At 32.9% G+C, this 22,414-nt stretch overlaps 3 protein-coding genes and 1 long non-coding RNA gene across 6 annotated transcripts in view; 2 read left to right on the plus strand and 2 right to left on the minus strand.

Moving 5' to 3' along the window:
- LOC144847275 (potassium voltage-gated channel subfamily KQT member 1-like) overlaps nt 1-7,941 on the minus strand; it is a 74,005-nt gene extending 66,064 nt beyond the window's left edge. For 2 of the 3 annotated variants that reach the window (XM_078703614.1, XM_078703613.1), the window contains exon 1: nt 7,674-7,941. In XM_078703614.1, coding sequence (XP_078559740.1) covers nt 7,674-7,773 — 100 coding nt within the window. In that variant the 5' untranslated portion in view covers nt 7,774-7,941. Of the gene's footprint in view, nt 1-6,840; nt 6,887-7,673 lie in introns of those variants that run through there. The other variant, XM_078703615.1, reaches the window with a different exon arrangement.
- Nucleotides 7,942-12,678: 4,737 nt separating this feature from the next.
- Nucleotides 12,679-15,973, minus strand: LOC144847544 (frataxin, mitochondrial-like). Its single transcript, XM_078703960.1, has 5 exons — nt 15,761-15,973; nt 15,365-15,429; nt 15,111-15,231; nt 14,334-14,431; nt 12,679-14,095 (listed from the first exon to the last, which is right to left on the minus strand). Exons 1-5 carry the CDS (start codon nt 15,956-15,958, stop codon nt 13,954-13,956), a joined length of 624 nt encoding a protein of 207 aa, XP_078560086.1. The 5' UTR covers nt 15,959-15,973; the 3' UTR covers nt 12,679-13,953.
- A 2,932-nt stretch (nt 15,974-18,905) lies between these two features.
- LOC144852717 (uncharacterized) lies at nt 18,906-19,499 on the plus strand. Its single transcript, XR_013614325.1, has 3 exons — nt 18,906-18,946; nt 19,056-19,105; nt 19,235-19,499. It is a non-coding gene; the product is annotated as an uncharacterized LOC144852717 (long non-coding RNA).
- Nucleotides 19,500-19,910: 411 nt separating this feature from the next.
- Nucleotides 19,911-21,007, plus strand: LOC144835651 (uncharacterized). Its single transcript, XM_078690728.1, has 2 exons — nt 19,911-20,125; nt 20,216-21,007. The coding sequence occupies exons 1-2, from the start codon at nt 20,060-20,062 to the stop codon at nt 21,005-21,007; spliced, it is 858 nt and encodes a 285-aa protein (XP_078546854.1). The 5' UTR covers nt 19,911-20,059.
- Nucleotides 21,008-22,414: the final 1,407 nt, after the last annotated feature.

Genomic DNA, 22,414 nt, shown 5'->3' on the forward strand with positions numbered 1-22,414 from the left:
CTACAAACCCACTTCAAAGATATATACATGGAAAGTAGGAAATCCAAGATACAGTAACAATTACTAAGTTACACAGTCAAATATGGAAATAATTTGTGTGTTACCACAGACATTTTCAAGGCATTCTGACTGTCACTTGATGCATGAGGCTGCTACCATCTCTCCACTTCTTATAGTCTTCCTCCAGTCTTCTTCCAAACCAATTCCACCTTCTAGATGCTAAGCTCTGCGTTATTGATTCCCATCTACTGATCTATCTTTTCTTGAAAGCTACTCCTCATAACAACTTCCATGACTGGCAGTGTTTTACTTCCATGTTCCATGAGCTACAGTACTTTGTGTTCCTCCTTTCTGTCAACTTAACACCACACATCTTTCTTATCATTGCCCTTTTCGATCTTCTAAAAATGCCTTCTCCTTTATGTTACATGTTTCAACTATAATCACCAATCTTAAACAGGCTTTTATATTTATTCTTCAAAATTCAACAATATCGTTAACTGAACCACAGCAAATGAAAAAAACATTCAGTTAATACTGTACACCATTTTGAAATAAAATCCGGTGATAAAAAACTAAAGTATTAAAGTTGAATTCAATGACAAATATCGATAATGTATGTTCTGCGTAACTTCAAATCTGTTATCAGTAGAAAATATGTATCAAGATGGTTATTATTAAGTTATTTATGTATAATTACTGTGATTAAAAATGCATGAATTATTCAATGTCTTTGCACCTACAGTATATCCACCAAGGAATACACACTTCTTTATCTTTGGTTCTGCCTGATTGCTTTACAAAATTGACTTTAAATTATTTCATCTAATATTATATAACCAAACGTTAACTTACATACTGATAATATAAATGATCAAAGAAATGTTTTATTGCTCAGGCAGTTACACAATTGCCAGTGGTGTAACGCATAAGTCGCTCTGCAACTTTTAGCCTTTTTCAACAATATTTTAATGCCTGTTTTTATGTTCAGACTGTAAATACTATATAAACCTATAATTCTGACATTTGTGTGTCAATTGCTGAAATTGTAATAAAACAAAAGTCAGCCTCGGGAGATTACTATGGCAAAGTATCATAAGTACCTAAACTTGTTTAAAGTACTGTTTCCTAAATAATACTGTAGTATACTATTAATTTTTTTTCCTTATTTATTGCATTCAACATTTTTTTCATAGGCCCCTTGAGTCCAGGATCCCTGGGTTTAGCCTTTGAGTTCTCATACATAGCTGTTACGCCACTGACAATTGCATTTGGGCAAGTTGTGATTACCCTCCCGTTATTTGCGAATTTATTTTGCTGTTGGTTGGGTTTGGAAACAAAATAAAAATAAAATTAAATCATCTTCTTCTGATTAAATAATGTATTATTATAATAAATTAAGTTTGTACTATATATATCTTTACCAAGTTTTAAATAATAGTTTGTTAGAGGTGTGGACCACAATATACTCATCTCCCCTGAAGCTGCTTTTTTATTCATCTGTCCACGAGAACAGCAGCCGAGATGGCAAGTATACTTCGAAAAGATTCACTGGGTTAAAGTGCACATCATGCAGGTCAGGCACTAGTTTTAAGTCCTTATCTGAGAAAATTTGATCTAATGTACCACCAAAACTATTCTCATTTTTACTCGGGTTACCCGAGTCTAGGACTCACTAATCTTCTCCATCTGGACACTATTGAGTAAAAATGTGCGATTTATAAAGTACTACTCCTCCCTTATTCGTTGTAGTATTGAGCTGGGATTTGGCATGAATATACTACAGGCACATGTCCTCAAAGCTATAGAGCCGGATTTTTTAATTTCAAACCGGATGCAGCCATATCACGTCTCGAAGATGGTACCGTATAGCTGTATTTGGTAGCGAGGTTATTGATGTGTATGTGACGTTACATCCGGTCTTATGACGTCATTACAGCTTCTTTTGCTGTACCGAGTATCGCACATTCGTGCTTGTTAAGTCTATGATTTGTGATGCTCCTGCCACTCAGCTTTTAGAATGTTTGAACTGGTCAAGTAGATCCTGTAGAACCTGTGCCGATTTATGGACTTTCTTAAATATGTAATTATTATAGAATGCTTGAACTATTGTTGAGGAGAGCCTTGAAACTGTGCTGATTGTATGCGCTAATTCTATTTAGTACAGTATTTTAGGGATCTTACCCAAGTATATTACAGACACAGAAAAGCAATGTTGCACTAAACATTGCATCATTTTCTATGCCCACTCTGTATGCATTGCATGGTCAGCAAACATAATCTGTCCCTGGGGAAATTAAAGCCACCACATGTACCTAGAAAACTACTACTTCCTATGATCTCTGATGGTTTGTTCTTATCACAAGGGAAATCTCATAACAAAGACATAAAGATGTAATTAAACAAATTAATTGACAAATATCCTTATATTAACTGTAATAAGATATCTTAATTGCTTTAATTCAAAATAATGATGATAGCCCTGTTTCTGACATTATCCCTTGTACATTGAAGTCATTTTTTCTTGCTGTAATTAGTGAAGATATTAACTTGGTAACATCATATATAGCAACATAGCCTTTTTACCTAATAAATAATCTAATAGTAAAACATCATACACGGCAGGAATATGTATACAATTTGGAAGTGGAGCTGGTGGTTAACATTAACAAACATGCTTGCCTTCCAATCTCAATAGGACCAGGGTTCAATCTTGACCTTAGAGCCAGTTTTGAACTGTTTCTACTCCACTCCATAGTCTCAGATGAGACTTTATAAGCATGATAATCCATCCTGTAATTGGCAAGTTGTTATTGGACTGTGTAGGAAATTAAAAAACAACTTATGACTGTTTCATTCCACACCCTAAGCCTTAAATGGGACTGACACTAAATGATAGTTTATGCATCTGTAGGCCTAATTGATGAGTTTCTCGTAGAATTCCATTTTTGTTTTTATTTATTTATTTAGGCAAACAAATGTTATGTTTATTGCAATGTATTATTGAAAGATTAAAAAATATCTATTAAGTATATTACTTTTTATTATAAGAATCATCACAGTAAAAGTTTTCTATCATAAGAAGATTTATTGTCCCCAATGAACTTTAGGTTTTTTCAGGTAAATAATGTTTTTTTCGATTCAAATTTTGGTCGTGGTTAATAACTACAGTAGATGTGACTTTAAAATATCATATGTTGAATATTCCATTGTAATGTACACATAATAATTTTATTCACTTCGTAAAAAATTAATAAAAAATTGGAGAACAAAAAAATGTTTACCTAAAAAAACTGCAAACTCACAAAAAATAGTCAAATTGATTGGAAGTCAGTGGGTTTTTGGTTGAATTTAACCATTTATTTTGTTATTTTATAAAAAAAAACATTATACTTTTTAGTTTAGTGATTAACTTTATTAAAACTGTAGAATCTTTTTTTTTATTAATCTTCATTTTTCATATACATATTCAATTATATTTTCAGGGGGAAAAATACCTTTAATAAAGATGAAAAAGGATATTTCCAACAACAGCAGTAACGGAAATAAGAACATCTGGAAAGTCTGAAACCAATGTGGTCATGTAGCAATAAACCATTTTAATTCACATCCAAAAGGATATAACTTTAAAATGACAGGAAAGAAATGACGATATATGTGACCCGATCTCGCAAAACCCTCTCTTTGTCGGCAATTCAAAATTCACGTAATCAGTCAAAATACGTCCAAATCGACTACCCTGGCAGATTACATGTTTTTGCATTTTCGAAATATTTCACTATTTAAGAATACGTCTACCTGATTTAAACTCCCGAAATTTAATTAAAATTATGAAAAAAGAGAGTTTTAAAAACATGTATTTTCCTCAAGCCTAACAATTTATTCACGATCTACGCTAAAATGTTGCGTAAATTCAGTTGAATGTTGCCGACATTTTTATCGCCAGTTCGCTGCACAATGTTGAAAGGTCACACATCAAAATAAAGCTCATCCATTTGACATTCCAAATATGGAAGTTTTAGGGCGGAGTTTAAAGAAGGAACCAATGAAAACGTTGATTTACTATGACATAATTTCAGAAAATTCGGTTCTTCGAAGTTTCTGGAACAGCGAACTGCGTGTGTTGCTATGGCGCATCATCGTAATAACAAACGTTATTGGTCAACGCGCTAGATGTTATACGCTCTACGCGCGGAAATAAAAAGTTGTTTACATTTTTATGAGGTTATTTTCATTTTACACACAGCATGTCGTATTATTGGAATAAAAACGATTTTAATATTCAAAGTGTTCGGCGTGTTCTGCAATAGCTGTAGCCTGTATTTGTTTATTCCATAGTAAAATAGACAAGTCAAAAACAATTCACGTCATAAATTCAATTGTATTTTCTATATTTTTTTGGGCTAGGCCTAGGCCTTAATTTTATTATGGTTGTAGGCCTACTACTACTGGGCCTAGCTTTATTGTCAATAAATAGTTTTCTTTATACATTTTATATATCCAATCGGCTCTTAATTATTTATTTAATTTATTGTCCAGTCCTTTCATCTTAAATGTTTTTTAAGCTCATTGGATTCGAGTCCAAACATTACAGCGAATCTTCCACGTTATAAAAAAACAAATGTATTAAATCGTCAATACAATGTTAGTAGCTAGCAAGCTGTGACTCTGCAAGGCGCCAAACTTGTCTAGGCTAGTTTACTACTAACGCCAGCCCCAATGTCGATGCATCGCTGCCATACACGGCCTGATGAACACCCATGGCATCAGTGACAGTAGGTGGGCGATGACGGCGAAAATCTGAATAGGCCTAGCTAGGCCTAGGCCTGCTTGGTTTTTCGCTTTTGATATCGTAAACACCTCCGAAACCAGTTAAAATAAGCTTGACGTTATAATGCTACTTTTCAATAGTGCAAAATAGTTAATTCGAGTGACTAAATAGGTTAAAACGGCGTCTGAAATCAGTCAAATTGACTATGATGTGCACGCTGCTATTATATCGCACACACTTCCTGGTATGACGTCATTGTGCCTTAGACCAAAATACCGCGTTGCTACGGAGTGAGTTTTCAGCGCGTATCAAAAAGAATTTCATTGCAAACTTCAAACGCGATTTTCTCGTAAACTAATTGAATGATTTGTAAGTTTTTAAAATGTAATAACTTTTTAAATATTTACTCAATTTTTATGAAATAAACACCACTACAAAGCTTATGATTCAAATAATCCAAATATATAAAAAAATACAAAATGAATATTTCCGACAAAAGTAGGGTTTTGCCAGATCGGGTCACATATAAGGTCTTATTATTAGTATACAGTATTAAGGAAATGACTAAGATTAAAAGTACAAACTAATACAATGTGTCCCTCTGTGTTCTATGGTAAATCCATAATTTCAATTTTAATAATAGAGAGTGTTTAAATATTGATCATGGTTGTAAAATGCAAATGTTTCTAAAGTGCTTTACACAAAAAATGTCATATAATATTCCAAAATAAAACCCCAAAAATTATAACGAATCAAGATAATTATAGAAGGAACATTTTTCATTCCTTTATTTTCCAGCACAGGAAGAGAACTCACAGACTTGACTGAAAAAACCCCCCAACTGTTTGACTATCTTGTCCTTTAAAAGTAACCCAAGAAGATCAGAATAATTTTTTTTAAAGGGTGTTGCTTTTTTTTATTCTGCAATAATAAAGAATGGTTTACAGTAGGTATTGATAAAGAGGATTAGAAGGATGACTGAAGTTGTGATGAGAAATAAAAATAGAGAGAAAAGGAAAGAAGGAAGAAGAGTTTCTGTGCGAAAGTTTTTGTGGGAAATGCTGCGGAAATTATTATTGAGAAAATAGATGAGAGAAAGAAAATGGGAAAGGGAAGGAGGGAAGGAGAAAAGGGTTTATGAGAAATGAGAGAGGATGAAAGAGAAATGAGGGGGAATAGAAGATGTAGGAAAGTATGGTGAGATATTAAATGAGAGAAAAAGAAAACTATTTGCTCATATCAATAAAACTCACAAATCCTAGACTTCCTATTTAACACAGACACAAACAAATGTTTTATTCTTTACTAAACTTAATTATTATAAATGTAGTAGCTAGTTTGTAATGGTCATATCAGCTGAGACGACAATCACTATATAAGTGAAAGAATCCTAAACAGGCAATAAAGTAACAGTTTTTCCCTACATACTGATTATAAGTTTTATTTATCATATAAAGTTATAGAAAACATTATAGCACTGTAGTTATCATTCTATATCAACAATATGAATTTGTATTTTAAATTACACTGTTAACGTCATAGAACTAAAGAATGATTATAAAAAAGGTCATGTTGTAAAAAGCCATTAATGTTTTTTTAAAACATTGTGACCTTTTAAAAATGGTCACCAATGCTTTAAAAGGTCACTAGATTTATCTATCAAGTATAATCTTACCATTTTTCATAAATATTTATATTCTATATGAAAAATATGAAAAGGTCATAAATGTAATACTGTATTATATTCACTTTTAAAGTATACAGTATCTCAGAAAGAATTTATTCATTGTGAAATTTAAAAAATAGTAAGTGCTCATGTTGTTAGACATTCAAATCTTTTCGCAATAACAAGTTTCCCACAATCCATAGGCAATTTCTTTCAGAAAATACAATGCAAATTTTATAATTTTAGGCCCAAAATACTAGTTTCACCACTGAAATCTGAGCCTCAATGAAACGTAATAAAGAATATTTTAAGTTTAATTACTTCTAAAAATTCAATTCACTGATTTGTATTATTGTGGTATATAATAAAATAAATAAAAAATAAATGGTACTTGACAACTTACTTGTTACCTCGTCAACTTGTATCTAAAGTTGCCATGTTTCATCATAGTGTACAACAGACAAGAACTAAAAACCAACTGACTCTCTTTACTCATCCATCACGACTAGAGGGAGCCATATTAATGACTCGTGGGTCATGAATAATTCTAAGATCTTACAAGTTAACAATCTCATCAAAATTTTGTCATTTTATTATGATTACAATTTATAAACAGGTTGATTATTATTCAATTTCTCAAATTTAGCACATTATTAAAAAGTTTTAAAAGAAAAAAGAAAAAAATCGAGAAATAGAAATAGAAAATCAAATTTGAAAACTATGGAGAAAGAGAGAAAATAAAAGAAAGTTATTTTTTAAATAAGGTAAAAAAAACAATATTTAAATTATAACTTTCAATAATTGGAGCATTTGACTGTTCAACCGAAAAATATTTCCCCAATTGAATAGGCCAATTGTGATCGTTTCACATTGATTGTAATTTATAAAACAAATATTTATTTAATTCAAATAGTTAATGTTTTAGACTCTACTATTGTACTATTAAAGAATTACACCAAGTGAAAAAAGAATCAAGAAGATATGTTTGCGGATATCAATCAAACATTTAGGCCTTACAATACAGGGCTCCTTAAAAAACAAGATGTCAAAATACTTGGGCAAATACTTGTTGATTACTACTGGACCACAACGTTAAGTACCAGTAATCAAATTATTATAGAATATATTATTATTATTGGATACAAGAAACACGATAATAACACCTCATCATTCATAAATGCATTTCATAACTTCATAAGGTTTATGACAGTACTGTAATTTGTTTCTACTACTTACCTAAGCTTGGATCGGCTTCCGATACACTTGTATACGAGTAACTACTGGCTTTGTGGGGACTGCATGTGGCTGGATTTGAGTATGTCGCAGATGAAGACATGGCCGGCTAACTAAACGTCTACAATTCCTGCTCTAAAGCTGTTTTAATATTTAATCGATAAACTCTAAAACGACAGCAAGTGTGATAATAGATTCTGTAATGGTTTGTTGAATTGTGTACTGTATTAATGAATCAAATGTTCATGTATGTTTGATACGAGTTCTCGCTCAGTTGATCTCCTACCGTCAGTCGCAGACCACAGAGTGCAGTGTTGCACATCTAACGCGCCGAGGAGGCCTAAATTGTATAGTAATAATAATATCATACAATCTTTAGGTTGATTGGACCATAGTTGAATTCAGCACGTAAAAAGAATTTGTTTACCTTTGGTAGTAAAATAGCATATTATTTTAGTAACATGACTCAAACACACAGTAGGCTTAAATTAATAAGTTTATGATACGTTGTGCATCTAAAGCTCTGTCTACACTATCAAACTAGATTGACAAAAAAAGTGTGATGTGCAAAAATATGGCAGTGATATGTCCAAATATGGTAGTGATATGACATCATCATGTCCCTATATATGTGCACATCACATTTTTTTGTCACAAAGTTTGTTAGTGTAGACAAGGCTTAATGCGCCGAGGAGGCCTAAATTGCAGAGTTTGTCATACAATTCTTTAAGTTGATTAAACCATAGTTGGACAATAGTAACATGAGTCAAAAACAGTAGGCTTAGATATTAATAAGTTTATGTTACGTTGTGCGCATTCTGACTATCAAAATCAAATCAACTTTATTTGTTACAGTACATGGAAAAAGAAAATAAATAGACAAATTGTTTTCCTCGACAGAAACAGTATCTTTGTTTGTTTGTTTGTTTGTTTTATTCGGTACTCAAGAAATACAACAAAAATACCAGGATGACCCATAAAGCTGAAACAGCTTAATTCCAATGGGGTCCTTTAAACAAGCAAGTAAGATAATAATGATAAAACGATATAACAATATAAAGTATCATTATATAAATTTTCTTAAATTTCATAAAACTAGATGGTGCGCTCGCTTCGCTCGCGTACCAGCACCAGCTAGGTCGTGTGCCCACAGATGGTTCTCGAATACACATTAATTTCAGAGTAAAAAAACTGGCGATTTCAAATTTACGTACCGCAGGACTATAATACATTGTCGTTTAATAAATAGACACGATGATTTAATTATGTAGTCAACCAAAATTAGCACCCTGCGAATTATTTCCGAAAGAGAAACTTGTCACAAATGTTTGATTTGGACTCATATTTAAACAAACCCAATTGGTGTTTTATATGTAACATTAGGGTTGAGGGTTGGGGAAGAGGATAGGTAGGCCTACAAGAGGAACCATTTTAAAATATATTCTTTATACACTCAGTAACGAAATATTTTGTTCATGTTACTAACACTCACAGTAACAAATTTGCGATTCAAATGGTGACCAAAAGTGGTTAATACGTATTTACAGTATTGTATAGCATTTCAATATTAATCTTAAGGTTTTAAGTTTATTCTCAAAGGGCCCATAAATTTACCTACTTGTGTTAACCCAAATAATTTGGAATGTTCCATTCATCGCAAATCAATACATTTGTATAAACGTATATTAAATCTATCAAAATAGTATTTTTTTAAGAAAGTTGGCCTGTCTTCTTCAACATTATGATGCTGTACTCTAGCTGTTCAACCGGTTTTCAGCTATTAAAAACAATTATCGTATAGAAGGAGATAGGTAAATGCGAAGCATCCTCATATCATTGTGTGCGGATATTTTTTCATCCATTAGACAATGTATACCGCGATCGGAAAACACCTATATTCGGGGCAAATCGTTGAACCTAAATTCGTTTTAATTGTCAATAAAACTTATATTATTATATAACTCAATTTAATTAGTAAACAGGGTTATATCAGGTGGTTAAAATCAGTACCAAAAGTAGGCCTACGACCCAACGTTATATACCATCGAGTAAACATTCCAGAAGTAACGCGCAATTTACCGAATTTTGCTCTTATGTAAATTCATAATATAGATTACAAATTTAAAAAATAAGTTTCTACATTAAAACACACATCAATATTTCATAATAAAGTATTTTCTTTTAGGTAAAAATCATGATTTCTCTCAAACTATTTTCTTGATGTTGATAAATTTAGGATAGTTTTTATATTTGCTTTTCCGGTTAACTTTGTATGAGACAAGCACAACTAATTCCACTTGTTTGTTATCTTACTTTAAGTAAAATTCGTCTTCTGAAAAAGAGTTTAAGATTATTAGATAATAACGCTCACGTTTGGTTTTCCATTAATAAATATTTAGAATAATATACATTTTTATTTATTTTGTTTAACCATTTTCTTTTTTCAATGTAAAAGTAACAGCGATAATTACCACCACTAACAGGTTTGAATACAAACAAAGCCAGGACTGTTTAAAGCACCTTTTGATTGGTCCTAACAGTGATCAAGGGCTTCTCTCGTCCATTACCCACCTTGACCAGAGTCCATGGGCCAATAAGTCTGAGGCACTGTACTAGATGCAGGGGCTGCCATAAGGGGACCCCAGCTCCATATACAGCAGCCGATATTCGCAGATGGTCTCCCGGCCATCCAAGCTCTAACCGGGCCCAACCTTGCTTAACTTTGGTGATCTGACGAGAACCGGTGTTTCAACGTGGTAAAGCCGTATGATGAAAAAGATTATATCATTGCTTGTAGAGATCAACAAAAAATCAAAATAAAAACCATATTAATTCATGTAATTAATAGTTATAAAAATAATATATTTATTTGCTTAACCAATTTCTGATATTATTATACATTTGAATGATTTGTAGAAAAATATTTGATTTAAAAGTGATATTTCGTAAAAATTATTGTTGAAGAATTGAAAAGTATTACAGTATTAGATTTTTGCATTTTATACAAGGCTGGGATTTTATTGAACATAAATTATAACATTTCGGCAATCTTTAGTAGATGTGTAAAATATTTCATTAGGTGTATGTAATATTGAACCTTTATTAATCACTAACACCACATATTTTGTAAGAGATTTTGCCAAATAACCAATAAAAACCACGTAAAATTACTGAGAATTTTGTTAACGATGCTTACCTTTTGAAGTTCATGAAGTGTATGAGTCGATCTCCATGGCCGTCGCTACAACAAAGTTACTAAGCGCAGATAGAACACGCACTTGGCGCGCGCACGCAATGAACCACTTGGCTGTCGTCCAAACCGAAACATTTGGTCCCAAATAACTACGTACATGTGTATCATACGACAGCAATGGTGGTGAACATGATTGTGTATGGAACTTTAAAATGCTCGAGAGAAAAAAAATCGGAAAGCAAAAACGCACGCAAAGGTATATTTCAATCCCATGTAATATAATAATATATGCCCGCTGCTAAACTGGATTAATATTGAGAATACTAGAAAAAAACTAAATTTACTTGTTTTCATAGTGCTTCGAGAACTTTTGTTTCTTGCGCTTTACAAATTTTAAACTATGGATACTCTCTCTTTCTACCCGCCCCACTGTACCCGTACGTTGGCGTAACGGGCCCAAAAATATTAGGGTACGGGTAGGTAGGTAGGTAGGTAGGCATTTGCCTTTTTTTAAATAATTAAGAAAAATAATAAAAGAAAAAACTCAACCTCTTTAGTCATTTGCTTTTATTCAATTATGTTTACGTTAAATGGTTTTGATTTGGAAAACCACCATTTCTATTTCTTTAGAATAAATGTCTAGCTAGGGTAGGACATATTTTTAAGGTTGGTCGAGTTACGCCAACAGTTTTGGGGGTTTTTGGCCTTAATTTAGCCGATAAGAGTGGGAAAATTAAATTTTAAAAGCCAATACACTTGACTAAACCAATAACTCGGGATACGAATTCGTGGAACGTTCGATTTTTTGCAACAGCCAAGAAGGCATATCCATTTGCTGAAATTCATTGTCAATAATGTTCATAAATAATTCAGTCTGAAATATTAATGAATATATAATTAATATTTTAATATATTAAAATTGCCTTAATTTATTGATACCAGAGGAAATATAAGAAAATCATAGGCCTACACTTTGTTAAAACTTTTTGTTAAGGTCGCAGGAAAATATGTCGATATTTTCTTTTAAAATTATCCTTTCATACCCGCAGAAATAATAACAATAATATAAAATCCATTAAATTATTGAAGTATTGATGAGTATTGCTTTATGGTCAGAATTTGTTGAACGATATTATATAGGTCTGGGTTGATTAATGTAAAGATAAGGTGAATTTTTAAAATAATTTTAAAGGACAAAATTATATTAATTCACTTTTAAAAAATTGTACTCGCTGTTTCTGTTTTAGTTTCAACGATTATAAGCAACGTCTTAGTTAAGTCGAAGATGCTCTCCAGGTGGAATGTCATCCTGAGATGAGTAGTAGTAATTAGTCTTGTTTATTTTATTTCATTTATATGTAATTTTTACTTTCTATGTACCAGAGATTCCGAAATAAAAGATTAAATAACTCGGTACATTATACATTGTCCATTGTATTACAAAATTATCAATTTCCACCGGCTGCATCTCGATAAGTGAATAATTTTCTTAAGATTCTATCGGTTATTAAACGAAAAAAATTAATATTAATTCACTTTTTTTTTAATGGTACCGGTTGTATCTCGTTAAGTTATGGCAATGTCGATTTTGAATAATCTTCTTAGGATTATATCGATTTTTAAAAGTAGAAAAAAATTCACGATATAGGTCTGGTTTTGACGGACAAATTAATGTTATTAGTTCACTTTTAAAAACAAAATTATGATCTCGATAAATACATAACAGTGTCGGTTTTAACTCAAACACTCAAACATGTTTAAAAAAATGTACGCGACGCCGTTTGCAACTAGAAAAACATAGAAATAAGACAAATATATCCCACAAATATTTAATCCATTAAAATCATTTTACCAGTTATTTTATGTCCTCGATATTTAAAGTTCAACTGAATAGTAGCATTGTTGTGGTGTATTTGTTGAGTGTTCATTTAAAATACATAGACCAAAATTATAAGACCAAGATTACAGGTTAAAGAGTAACTGCTGCAGTAACTGTAGTAAAATAATCTTGACATGGTCCCACACTTATAATTCGATTAATAAAAACAAAATATCTGTAATTCTCAAATGTTAAAATGACCAAAATGACCAGATTGAAGATATGTTTTAAACAAATATAAAGTTGCTAATTATGTATAATAATATATAGAAATAATAATTGTCAACAATAAATCAGGAAATAAAATGTGGCCAATTTCAGTAATGAAATTCAACTATCTCTCAAGAGCTCAAGAATAAATAATTCCTCTATTTTAGATATTCATAATTATATATCTGAATTATAAAATATGTTTTATGTAACATGGACAATTGAAAAAATAAACCTTCAAGCTTGGTTCCCATGCAATGCAAGGACGTAAACACAACTCAAGTAATTTGACCAATCACAAGTAATAGATTATTCGGATTATCCAAACTGTCGCCTTGTCATTGGTCAATTTGTTTACATGCTTGTGTTGAGTCCTAGAGATGCAATGCAAGGATGTAACGCAGCGCAAGTGGTTTGACCAATCGCAAGCGATGGATTATTTTGACAGTTACTTATCATTGGTGAATTCGCTTACGTTTACATCCTAGTGGGAACCAAGCTACTTTTTCTGAAGTTCTCTATTCAAACAGAATGGCAGTGAACGTTTATGACAACTTCGGTTCAAATTCAGTTGGATTCCTCAATTTTATATATACTTTTGGAATGAAATGTTTACCTTCTTATCACTTCCGGAGGTTATATTTTTGTCTGAGATATTTGTGTGTGTGTTTGTCTGTTAGCAGGATAACGTCAAAACTAAACTACAAATCTTTACTAAATTTAAACCACATAGACATGTGGTCACCGAAGACTTCATTCAATCGTGGAGGAGGCAATCCAGACCAGGTTCCAAATTCTGGACCACTTTTTATTATTTTACTACATTTAGGTTGTACGCAAAAACTACAAGACGGATCTTTATCATGGTTCTTTTTATCTTTTTACTCCTGGCGTAGGTTGCAACTCTCTGATTGCTCTTGTTTTAAACATGCAAGATGAAAAATCTCTTTATGTACAACTCTGAATCCTTTAATAACCATATATATAATATTCATATTATGTTATAAATCTTGCCCTGTAATGTTAAATTTTACTTCTAAACAAAGAGCTTTGGAAATTTCTACAGTTAGTAACTCATCAAGTGAAACTCCATCATGAAGGTAGATCCAACGATTGTCTATGTAGTCATAACGTTTTGGGCCACTGAAAAACAAAATTAATAATAATAATACTTATAGTAAAATACTTTTATAATAAAAATACTATATACATAAAAATGGGATGTCTGCTTTACTGTAAGAATTCATTTATGCTAATAATTACATGGTTAAAAGATCAAATCTCATCAAAAAGTTGGATGGAAACGTATAGCATACGCAATGTCTACACAAGATGAATAGTACAACAGATGATGATGAATTTCACGAAAACTGACACTTACCTGAAAGGAGATGACAACCAAATTTGTCGGTTTGGCGTTTGTTTGTTTATAACATATGTTCCAAGGTCTTTACTAAGTCTCACAGTTAAAACTCCATCCTTCATAAGAAAAACGTGAAAAACGCGTTCACACGCTGTTTGTTTACAGTGACATGACAGTATATGTAATGTAATCGCTGTGTAAAAACTTGTTAGTAAGAAATGTGTGTATGCACTGTGTTACATTTTACACTTATTTTTTTCATGATTTTGTCCGGCGACTAAACCGTCACCTACATCAACTCCTTAGGAGCATGGTGTGGAGAGTGGTTGGACAACCAGTTGGTACTAAAAACAAAAACCAACTATAAGGGCGTTGATTCAGGAAAACCAACTGTGGCCATTCAGCAAAAACCCTGCCAGCCTGGAGAGGAGATGTGTCGTATCATGATGAGTACTACTACTGTATCTCATCTGCTACGCCCCTACAATCATCTAGGTCATGGGACAACTAGATCTAGATATCAATGTAACACATAAACACATTCTTACCAAGGCAAAAGTTACATTTTATGTACATGTGAATCAGTACTAGTGTGATGGTGAATACGACCACTGACCTTGCATTTTTTATTTATTTAGCTAGACTAGACTTGGGTTATAATTAATAATCTTTAATTAAAGGTATGAGATAAACCAGACTTTTCCAAATTTTACCACTAACTGAATACCAAAATTTCAGGAATACCGGACATATTAGGCTAGCTAAAGGTGTCCGGTATTCTTAATATCATCTTACCGCTGATGAAATATCAAAATCTGAAGGACAACTTTCATGCTCTCCGACTCTTTCAAAATTTTCCTCAATTTCATTTAAAGTGTTTTCTGCAAGTTTCTCATAGAAATTAAGATCCATCTCACTGAAAAATATATAAAGAAATGTTGGGTTGTTCAAAATCAAGTGCTTGAATTTGAATTTTGGGGGTTTTGGGTTGTTTGTTGTTTGTTTTTTGGTGGGGGTGGGGGGGGGGGGATTGTTATAAGCAAACTTACCTATCTGTAGTGTTTGTTCGATGTGTACATTTCAGAATTGAATGACTTTTAAAATAATCTGCAGCCTGAAAAAAAAAATCAACAAGCTAAAAGGTCATGTAACACATTCATTGCTAAACTTTAGCAATGAATGTGTTACATGTTTTAGCCTAAAGCAACATCTAGAATAGCTCATTTGCATATCCAGATGTGTATTAAGAGGACATAGGCCTATCCTATTAGATGCTCGAATAAATAAAGGTCTAGCAAAATGGGAGGTGGCTTTTCTATCTTATTACTGAATCTCAGACGCATCACACTTAACGCACTCTGCCAAAAATACGCCTCCCACCTCATCCTCGCACTGACTAGGCTAGCAGGCCTATAGGCTACTGTCATTGATTGTTTATTACTTACCAACGTTGGCCTAGGAATTAGATCAATAGTAGAAGTAGTAACGACATTATTTCTAATGACGGACAGGACGGACATATATCTCGCCCATTTAAAACTACATTTTGATTCTAAAATTGTACTTATAATGTTTAGTTTTATCAATTGAAAGTGTTTTGTACGACACAGAAAAGCTTGAACTGCTCTCATGGGCGCAGCCATCTTGAAAATGTAAGTAAAATAGAGGGCGGTATTACGCATTTAGGCAAAATAGATCGCTAAAGCGGAGTATATCGAATCATATTAATAAAACACATAATAATACAGTACCTACATATATGTTGCGTTTTCATTATTAATACGTAGAGGCAAGGTCTAACGAAAACTTTAAAGTAAAAACTTCATTATATTATGAAATGTTGCTACTTTCTTTTTTTTTAATAATTAAAACCATATAAAGTCATTATTAATGACTCGGAAATGTTTTCATTTTATTTTTTTTTTGTCTAGTATGATCTCCACACCTGATGTGGGTACCGGGTTTAGTCGCCGGAAAATATCAGTGTAAAATCCATGTAACACAGTGCATACACACATTTCTTACAAAATATGTTTACACAGCTATTACATTACATTACATACTGTCACTGTAAACAGACATCGTACTGTAAACGCGTTTTTCACGTTTTTCCTATGAAGGATGGAGTTTTAACTGTCAGACTTTGGAACATATGTTATAAACAAACAAACGCCAAAACCGACAAATTTGGTTGTCATCTCCTTTGGTCAATTGACTTGTGTTGCTTTACGTCCTTGCATTGCCGAATGCGTGGGAACCAAGCTTGAAGTTTTATTTTGTTCAATTGTCCAAGTTACATAGGACATATTTTATATTTCAGATTATAATTATTAATATGTATATCTCAAATAGACGAATTATTTATTCTTGAGCTCTGGAGATATAGTTGAATTTTATATATGGCCGACTTGTCGTAAACGACAATGTCAATTAGTCTTCATTCATCTGAAGTACTTAACAGGGCTATTTAAAGCACCTTTGGCTGGTCCCAACATTGACCAAGCGAATTATAAGTATGGGACCATGTCAAGATTATTTTACTGCATTTACTGCAACAGGTACTATTTAACCTGTAATCTTGTTCTTATTTGGTCTAGTATTTTAAATAAATACACCACAGCAATGCTACTATTTAGTTGAACTTTGAATATCGAAGACATAAAATAACTGTTAAACATTTTGAATGAAGATCACCCTTTGGATGACTGCATTATTGTCTTATTTCTATTTTTTCTAGTTGCAAACGGCGCCCCGTGCTACATTTTTTTTACATGTTTGAGTGTTTGAGTTATAGACACTGTTATGTATTTATCGAGATCATACTTTTGTTTTTAAAAGTGAATTAATAACATTTGTCCGTCAAAACCAGAAGACCTATATCGTGAATTTTTTTCTACTTTTAGAAATCGATAGAATCCTAAGAAGATTATTCAAAATCGACATTACCATAGCTTAACGAGATACAACCGGTACCATTTAAAAAAAAAGTGAATTAATATTTTTTTTTTTTTGTTTAATAACCGATAGAATCTTAAGAAAATTATTCACAATCGACATTGTATTACTTATCGAGATACAGCCGGTGGAAATTGATAATTTTGTAAAACAAAAAAACCACATTGTATAAATTCACTTGATTTAAAGTGAATTAATCTTTAAATCTGTGCTTTAGAACCAGACCTATGATCGTTATCGTTATTTTTTTCTTTTTTTCTTTTTCTCCTTGTAAATCAATAGAATCTTAAGAAAATTATTCACAATCGACATTGTATAACTTATCGAGAAAGAGAGAGTATATAGGCCTAATAATAGTTTTAAATTTGTAAAGCGCAATAAAAAAAAGTTTTCGAAGCACTATGAAAACAATAAGCAAATTTAGTTTTTCTAGTATTCTCAATATTAATCCGCAGTTTACCATACAGCGCGCATATATTATTATAATTATTACATGGGATTGAAAGAGACCTTTCGTTGCGTTTCATTGGTTTCCGATTTTTTTTCGAGCATTTTAAAGTTCCACGCACATGTTCACCACCAAAGTATATTGTTGTCGTATGATACACATGTAGTTATTTGGGACACCAAAGATACGAAAACGCACGAAGTGGCGCTATACGTTTTTCGGTTTGGACGACAGCCAAGTGGTTCATTGCGTGCGCGCGCCAAGTGCGTGTTCTATCTGCGCTTAGTAACTTTGTTGTAGCGACGGCCATGGAGATCGACTCATACAATTTCATGAACTGCAAAAGGTAAGCATCGTTAATAAAATTCTCCGTAATTTTACGTGGTTTTTATTGGTTATTTGGCAAAATGTCTTACAAAATATGTGGTGTTAGTGATTAATAAAGGTTCAATATTATATACCTACTCAAATATTTTACACATCTACGAAAGATTACCGAAATTTTATAATTTATGTTCAATATTAAATCCCAGCCTTGTTGTAATTTTTGTATGTAACGATTCTTCTTGTGGCCCTAGGCCTAGCCTAATCGAGCCTTGGTGGGTGGGGGAGGGCTGGACAACTACAGTAGGCCTATCCACCAATTAGGACAATTACGCTCTAACGTAATTACCCCCAAGCCTATGCAAACAATCCCCGATCCATAAGGACAGCAATTAATTTATATAAAAGATACCCACTCTAGGAAAATTACAGTACCCTCTACATTAACACCCCCCCCCCCCCGGCAGTCTAGACTGTGTAGCGAGCAACCACTCAATCAAACTGAAAGTAGGCCTCCTAGGCCTAGTAGTAATAATTGCCCGAGGCTAGTTTTGTCTGTGAGGTAAATGTCCATGGGAAGCAGGGGCGGATCCAGGATTTTGAAATAGAGGGAGGAGAGCCTATATAAATGGCAAATAGAAAAGTGCCAACTGAAAATAGTCATAGTGTCTCTTGTCTTAGTCTTATATTTTGTATTATAATTTGCACAATTTAGGGAGGGCCCGGGCCGACTTGAATGGATAGGGAGGGGATGGACGGGTTCGAAGGTGCGAATACCCTAAGCCGCAGTTGATGGCAAATACTTGTTTCCCATTTTGTGTACAAACACCCCTGTCTTATTTCATATTATTTATATTGATTACAGAAATTTCAAGTTCAATAAGTTACCAGAAAATTGATTTTGGTAAGAATTTCAATTAAATGTTGTTATTTATTTGAACTTTCATATTTATTATCAATCAATATTATTTTTTATGTATCCTTTGATGAAATATAGAGCATTGTTCTTATAGATTATGCCCGGACGAATAAGAAATATATTTAAAAGGAATGGTAAAAAATGGTAAATATACTTTATTACACATATAAAGGTATGAGAAAAACATCTAAAATGAAATTAAAATAAAAGAAACAATCATTAATCTCGTATAGGAATTTCGAAATATAAATATTGGATGTTATTTACCAACAGGCACTCTCGTTTTAATACTTTCTTTAACAAGTATTTCCGATGTTGCTTCTGTTCCGTAAAACCTGATAATGATAACAATACAACTACAGGCTATCAGGTTTGGGTCAAGATACCATCGCATATCCGTGTTATCATTTTAAAACTGATATACGGCATTGCTTTTGACCCAATCCAACGTGACTTCATTGGTTACAATCCAGACCCAACGTTGGACATCTCAATCAGGCAATACGCCAGAGCTCTGGTCATCTTGGACAACAGCTGTCTGAACGATAACATCTCTAATGCCAATTCAGAACCCGATCACATTGCCGCACTAAACGTCATTCGAAAGTGTTTCAACATGGACGCAATCAACTCGGTTCCATCACTCATTCAACCACTTGTTGTTGAAGGTCAGTTTGCCAACTCTGTGGTAAAGAATGTTGGTTCAGTCCATGCAAGAGCTGTCATGAAAACACATTGTGCGATTGAAACCCACCAGATGTCCAGCGTGTCTATCAACAGCATCATTGCAAAATGGCTTCGAAGAAAACCTGAACGTGTCATCAGTACCGAACCACGAGCTTTGTGCCATTCCGTCAGAAGTCATCATTACATCACCAGCTTTCAAAATGATGTATATGCCCCAGTTGTTGATACGGATGATTATGACACCACCTCGTCGAATGCGGAGAATGGCAAAGTAATTTGTGCATTTATTACCACGACAAAGAAACATCCGAGTCTTCGTTATGCGGAGAGTGGCAGAATATATCGGTATCGTACCAACGCAAGGGAGTATTAACATCAGCATATAACTTCAGTCTGCCTGATCATCTTTTGATGTTAGATTCAATACTACCAACAGATCTCCCAATATTATCAGTTGAAGATTTATACCCATTACCGGTAAACATTTTACATTTTCTTTCTTTTTTTGATATTTATTTATAAATCTAAATCTAAACCAAAAGTAACCTCATTGTTTTTATTTCTCAGGTGACGCTTGGAAAAGGTTCGTACGGCGAAGTCTCTTTGTATCGAATGAATTCTTTAGATGGCCCACTTGTTGCTGTGAAATCTTGCATGGCCCCAACGGAAAAATCCAAGCAACCGATGTATGAGTTTTTAGTCACACTCGAAGCCCGTGTACAACTGATGCTATCAAGAGAAAGCAGATTATTCCCATTCATTTATGGCATTTGCAAGATAGGTTTATTTGAAAGAAGAAAGAAGATCGTCATCGAGTATGTGGGAGATCCAGCACGTCTCCAGTCTGTGACTCTATCTAAAGCCATCAAATTGCAAGACCCACAACTGAGTCTCATAGAAGGTCTCCACATAGCGGTAGATATAGCAGAGGGAGTTGGAATAATGCAAGCGCACGGAATCATCCATAATGATCTAGCTACTAGGAACGTTCTTGTCCACCATAATGGTGACAGATGGGGTGCCAAAATTATTGATTTTGGCGCTGTCTGTCATGTGAACGCTTCATTCGACATGTTTCAGCTGAACAAAACCCCAGCTGCAAACAGAGAAAGTGCAATGTCTTCCCACAGAGAGCATGCACCGGAGCTTCATTTCCCGAATTCGCCCCCGTCATTTAAATCAGACATTTATAGTCTTGGAATAATGTTCGTCGCCATGGGTACTATTTTATATATGAAACCTCTTCTTGAAATAGGCAAGCAGTGCACTCATCGTGATCCAGACCGCCGCCCTGCCATTAATGATATCGTTGGCATGTTGACAAACAAGATCTTTGTAATTCACTCAGCTGCCCCATAAAGAAATTTCATTATTTTAATAAAATGCAAAAATCTAACACTGTAATACTTTTCAATTCTTCAACAATAATTTTTACGAAATATCACTTTTAAATCAAATATTTTTCTACAAATCATTCAAATGTGTAATAATATCAGAAATTGGTTAAGCAAATAAATATATTATTTTTATAACTACTAATTACATGAATTAATATGGTTTTTATTTTGATTTTTTGTTGATCTCTACAAGCAATGATAATCTTTATATTGGTTGGGCCCGGTTAGAGCTTGGATGGGAGACCATCTGGGAATATCGGCTGCTGTATATGGAGCTGGGGTCCCCTTATGGCAGCCCCTGCATCTAGTACAGTGCCTCAGACATATTGGCTTATGCCTTTCCTCTGGTCAAGGTGGGCACTGGACGAGAGAAGCCCTTGATCACTGTTAGGACCAATTAAAAGGTGCTTTAAACAGTTCTGGCTTTGTTTGTATTCAAACCTGTTAGTGGCGGTAATTATCGCTGTTACTTTTACTTTGAAAAAAGAAAATGGTTAAACAAAATAAATAAAAATGTATATTATTCTAAATATGGAAAACCAAACGTGAGCGCCCTTACAAAAATTTTCTATAGAATTCTATAAAAAAAAATTCTATAGAAGATCTATAGAATTTTCTATAGATTTTCTATAAAGTTTTTTATAGAAACAATCTATAGAAATTCTATGGAAACTCTATGAAAACTCTATGGAAATTCTATAGATATTTCTATGGAAACTCTATGAAAATTCTATGAAAACTCTATGGAAACTCTATAAAAATTCTATGGAAACTCTATAAAAATTCTATGGAAACTCTATAAAAATTCTATGGAAACTCTATAAAAATTCTATAGAATTTCTATGGAAACTCTATAAAAATTCTATGGAAACTCTATAAAAATTCTATGGAAACTCTATAAAAATTCTATAGAATTTCTATGGAAACTCTATAAAAATTCTACAGAAACTCTATAAAAATTCTATGGAAACTCTATAAAAATTCTATGGAAACTATAGAAATTCTATAGAAATTCTTTGGAAACTCTATAGAGATTCTATAGAAACTCTGTAAAAATTATAATAGGTCTATAGAAACTCTATAGAAATTATATAAGGCTCTATAGAAATTCTATGGAGACTCTAAAGAAATTCTATAGAAACTCTGTAAAAACTATAATAGGTCTATAGAAACTTTATAGAAATTATATAAAGCTCCATAGAAACTCTATAGAAATTATATAGAGCTGTATACAAATTCTATAACATTTTCTATAGAACTTCCATGAAAAAGTTTCACTTTTCTATAGAAACCCAACAACTTTCTATAGAAAATGAGTAGCCAAACAATGTTTATTTTCTATGGGTGGTTGAGATCTTCAGCTTAAATA

This window comes from Antedon bifida, chromosome 1 (assembly GCF_963402885.1).
Source record: "Antedon bifida chromosome 1, ecAntBifi1.1, whole genome shotgun sequence".
Classification (NCBI taxonomy): domain Eukaryota; kingdom Metazoa; phylum Echinodermata; class Crinoidea; order Comatulida; family Antedonidae; genus Antedon; species Antedon bifida.

What these genes read in the sequence shown, in the direction of transcription:
- LOC144847544 (XM_078703960.1), bottom strand. Translation starts at nt 15,958, where the DNA reads ATGGCTGCGCCCATGAGAGCAGTTCAAGCTTTTCTGTGTCGTACAAAA. An exon ending in TAATTCCTAGGCCAACGTTG is followed by an intron (nt 15,430 to 15,760) that starts GTAAGTAATAAA and finishes TTTTTTTTTCAG; the next exon opens with GCTGCAGATTATTTTAAAAG. An exon ending in TGGTTGTCATCTCCTTTCAG is followed by an intron (nt 14,096 to 14,333) that starts GTAAGTGTCAGT and finishes TTTGTTTTTCAG; the next exon opens with TGGCCCAAAACGTTATGACT.
- LOC144835651 (XM_078690728.1), top strand. Translation starts at nt 20,060, where the DNA reads ATGTTAGATTCAATACTACCAACAGATCTCCCAATATTATCAGTTGAA. An exon ending in AAGATTTATACCCATTACCG is followed by an intron (nt 20,126 to 20,215) that starts GTAAACATTTTA and finishes TTTATTTCTCAG; the next exon opens with GTGACGCTTGGAAAAGGTTC.